Genomic DNA, 1777 nt, shown 5'->3' with positions numbered 1-1777 from the left:
AGCCCAGGATTCCATTGGTCTCTGGGCTGAGCTCACACTGCAGCTCATGCTGAGCTTCTCATCCACTGTCACTCCCAAGTCTCTCTCCTCACTGCTGGTTTCAATTCCTTCCCCACCCAACCTGTAGGTGTGCATATACTGGAGCATTCAAAATACAGTGGATGAAGAACAATGGGTAGACTTGCCAAAGGGTCTTGGTAAAGCCCTGGGTGAGCCTTTACCTCCTCAAGGTAGAGGGATCAAGCTCCATTGTGCTGGTCTGTGTGAGCACCTGCAGAATGGAATGGGTCAGACCCTGCTGTTGGGGGCCAGGACAAACCCTGTTTGCTCAAGGTTTGATGCACTCAGGGGGAGGACAAGGTTTTGTGTAACTAACACAATCTAGAAATTGCAGTAGGAGATTCTGCTTCATTTAAAAGCTGAACATGATAAAATACTGCTTTGTGTCAACAACAACAAAACCATCAGCTGGAGCCATGGTAACAAGCCTGCAGTGAAAGAAGGCAAGAAAGAAATATTTTCTAGTATTTACTGAACAAGACACTTTTTTCCCCCCCTTAAGAATACTTTGCTGCACGAGCACTAATATATTGCTTGTCACTGCCCCTTAAGTGACTTGCTGAGTCACTGCCCATCTTCATCTTTTATTAAACCCAAATAAATGGTCCCTGTGGAGGGACAGCAGTGCATACCTTTGTGCCTGGAGGAGGAGCAAGGCCCAGGAATGAATAAATGATATTTTCTTCCTTAGCGGAGAAAAAGGATTCAAAATCCTACAAAAGGAACAAACAAACACCAGAGAATTGGTATCAAAATTCAGATAAAAGCACAGGAGAGACTAGCCCAGCAAACCTTCCATTGATGAGAATGACCATGCATTTGTACAATCTAAGCCCCAGGAAGAAAACACAGATAAAGGGAGTTTCACACTGCTTGGCAAAATGAATAAATGGGCAAATCTCTCTGGAGACTTACACTTTAATTATATCCCATCTATGTCAGAATCAGATAAAATTAAGTGTCTCATTTTAATATGCCTCAGCTGTACATGCTGAGGCAAAGCTATTCCCACTTCTATAGTAAAATAAAACTTGCTGTGAGTAAGAACACAAAATAGACCCTCAAAACCCCTGGACAGCTTTATGGCAAGTAAGACAACAGTCAACACTATAGTACAAGTGAAATGATAACAAGGAAACTATTCCCAGTTAGGAAATGCAGATACTTCTCCAACCACTTAGCAGAGGGCTGTGCTGTTCCCTCTGATATATATGGACCAGCTCAAATGTCTTGTCCATAGGTGAACTGAAGTTATAAATCATGATGTTAAATGCTTGTTTTCAGTGCTAATATAACTGAAAAGACATGAGAGATCCCTCCAATCCTGCCAGCTAGAACTTGTAGTGTCTTTACTGTTTTCACCTGTAAAAATTCCCTGTCAATTAAGGAAAATCTGCTGTCACTGTTTAGTTACTGGGGAGTTCATGTCTTATCTCTTACACAGGTAAAAATCGACATGTGTTTAAGATCTCAGCAGAAACTCTGGTCAGAAGTGACTGGCCCACACTCACACTACATCTCTGTACAGGGTAGAAGACTGAACACGTCTGCTGAGGCCTAGGCTACTGCCTTGATCATGTTATCATTCTCCCTCTGATCCCAAATAACTCCAAAAATAGAAGCCTGTAAATAACAAGGTGCTGAGTCAGTCCTTGAGACTCTTTTGGAAAACTGTGTTAGGACCTGAGTTGTCTTATTGCACTGTTTTAATATTTCC

At 42.2% G+C, this 1777-nt stretch overlaps 1 protein-coding gene across 1 annotated transcript in view; it reads right to left on the bottom strand.

The window, feature by feature from the left end:
- The window catches only part of SH3BGR (SH3 domain binding glutamate-rich protein), a 26961-nt gene that overhangs the window by 14643 nt on the left and 10541 nt on the right, over positions 1-1777 (bottom strand). The window contains exon 3 of the mRNA XM_009084331.1: positions 693-773. Within this exon, the coding sequence (XP_009082579.1) occupies positions 693-773 (81 nt within the window). The remainder of the gene's footprint in view (positions 1-692; positions 774-1777) is intronic.

The sequence above is a fragment of the Acanthisitta chloris genome, unplaced genomic scaffold, assembly GCF_000695815.1.
Source record: "Acanthisitta chloris isolate BGI_N310 unplaced genomic scaffold, ASM69581v1 scaffold5081, whole genome shotgun sequence".
Taxonomy (NCBI): domain Eukaryota; kingdom Metazoa; phylum Chordata; class Aves; order Passeriformes; family Acanthisittidae; genus Acanthisitta; species Acanthisitta chloris.
The sequence above is the reverse complement of the archived record's forward strand: the minus strand, read 5'-3'. Positions and strand labels throughout refer to the sequence as shown.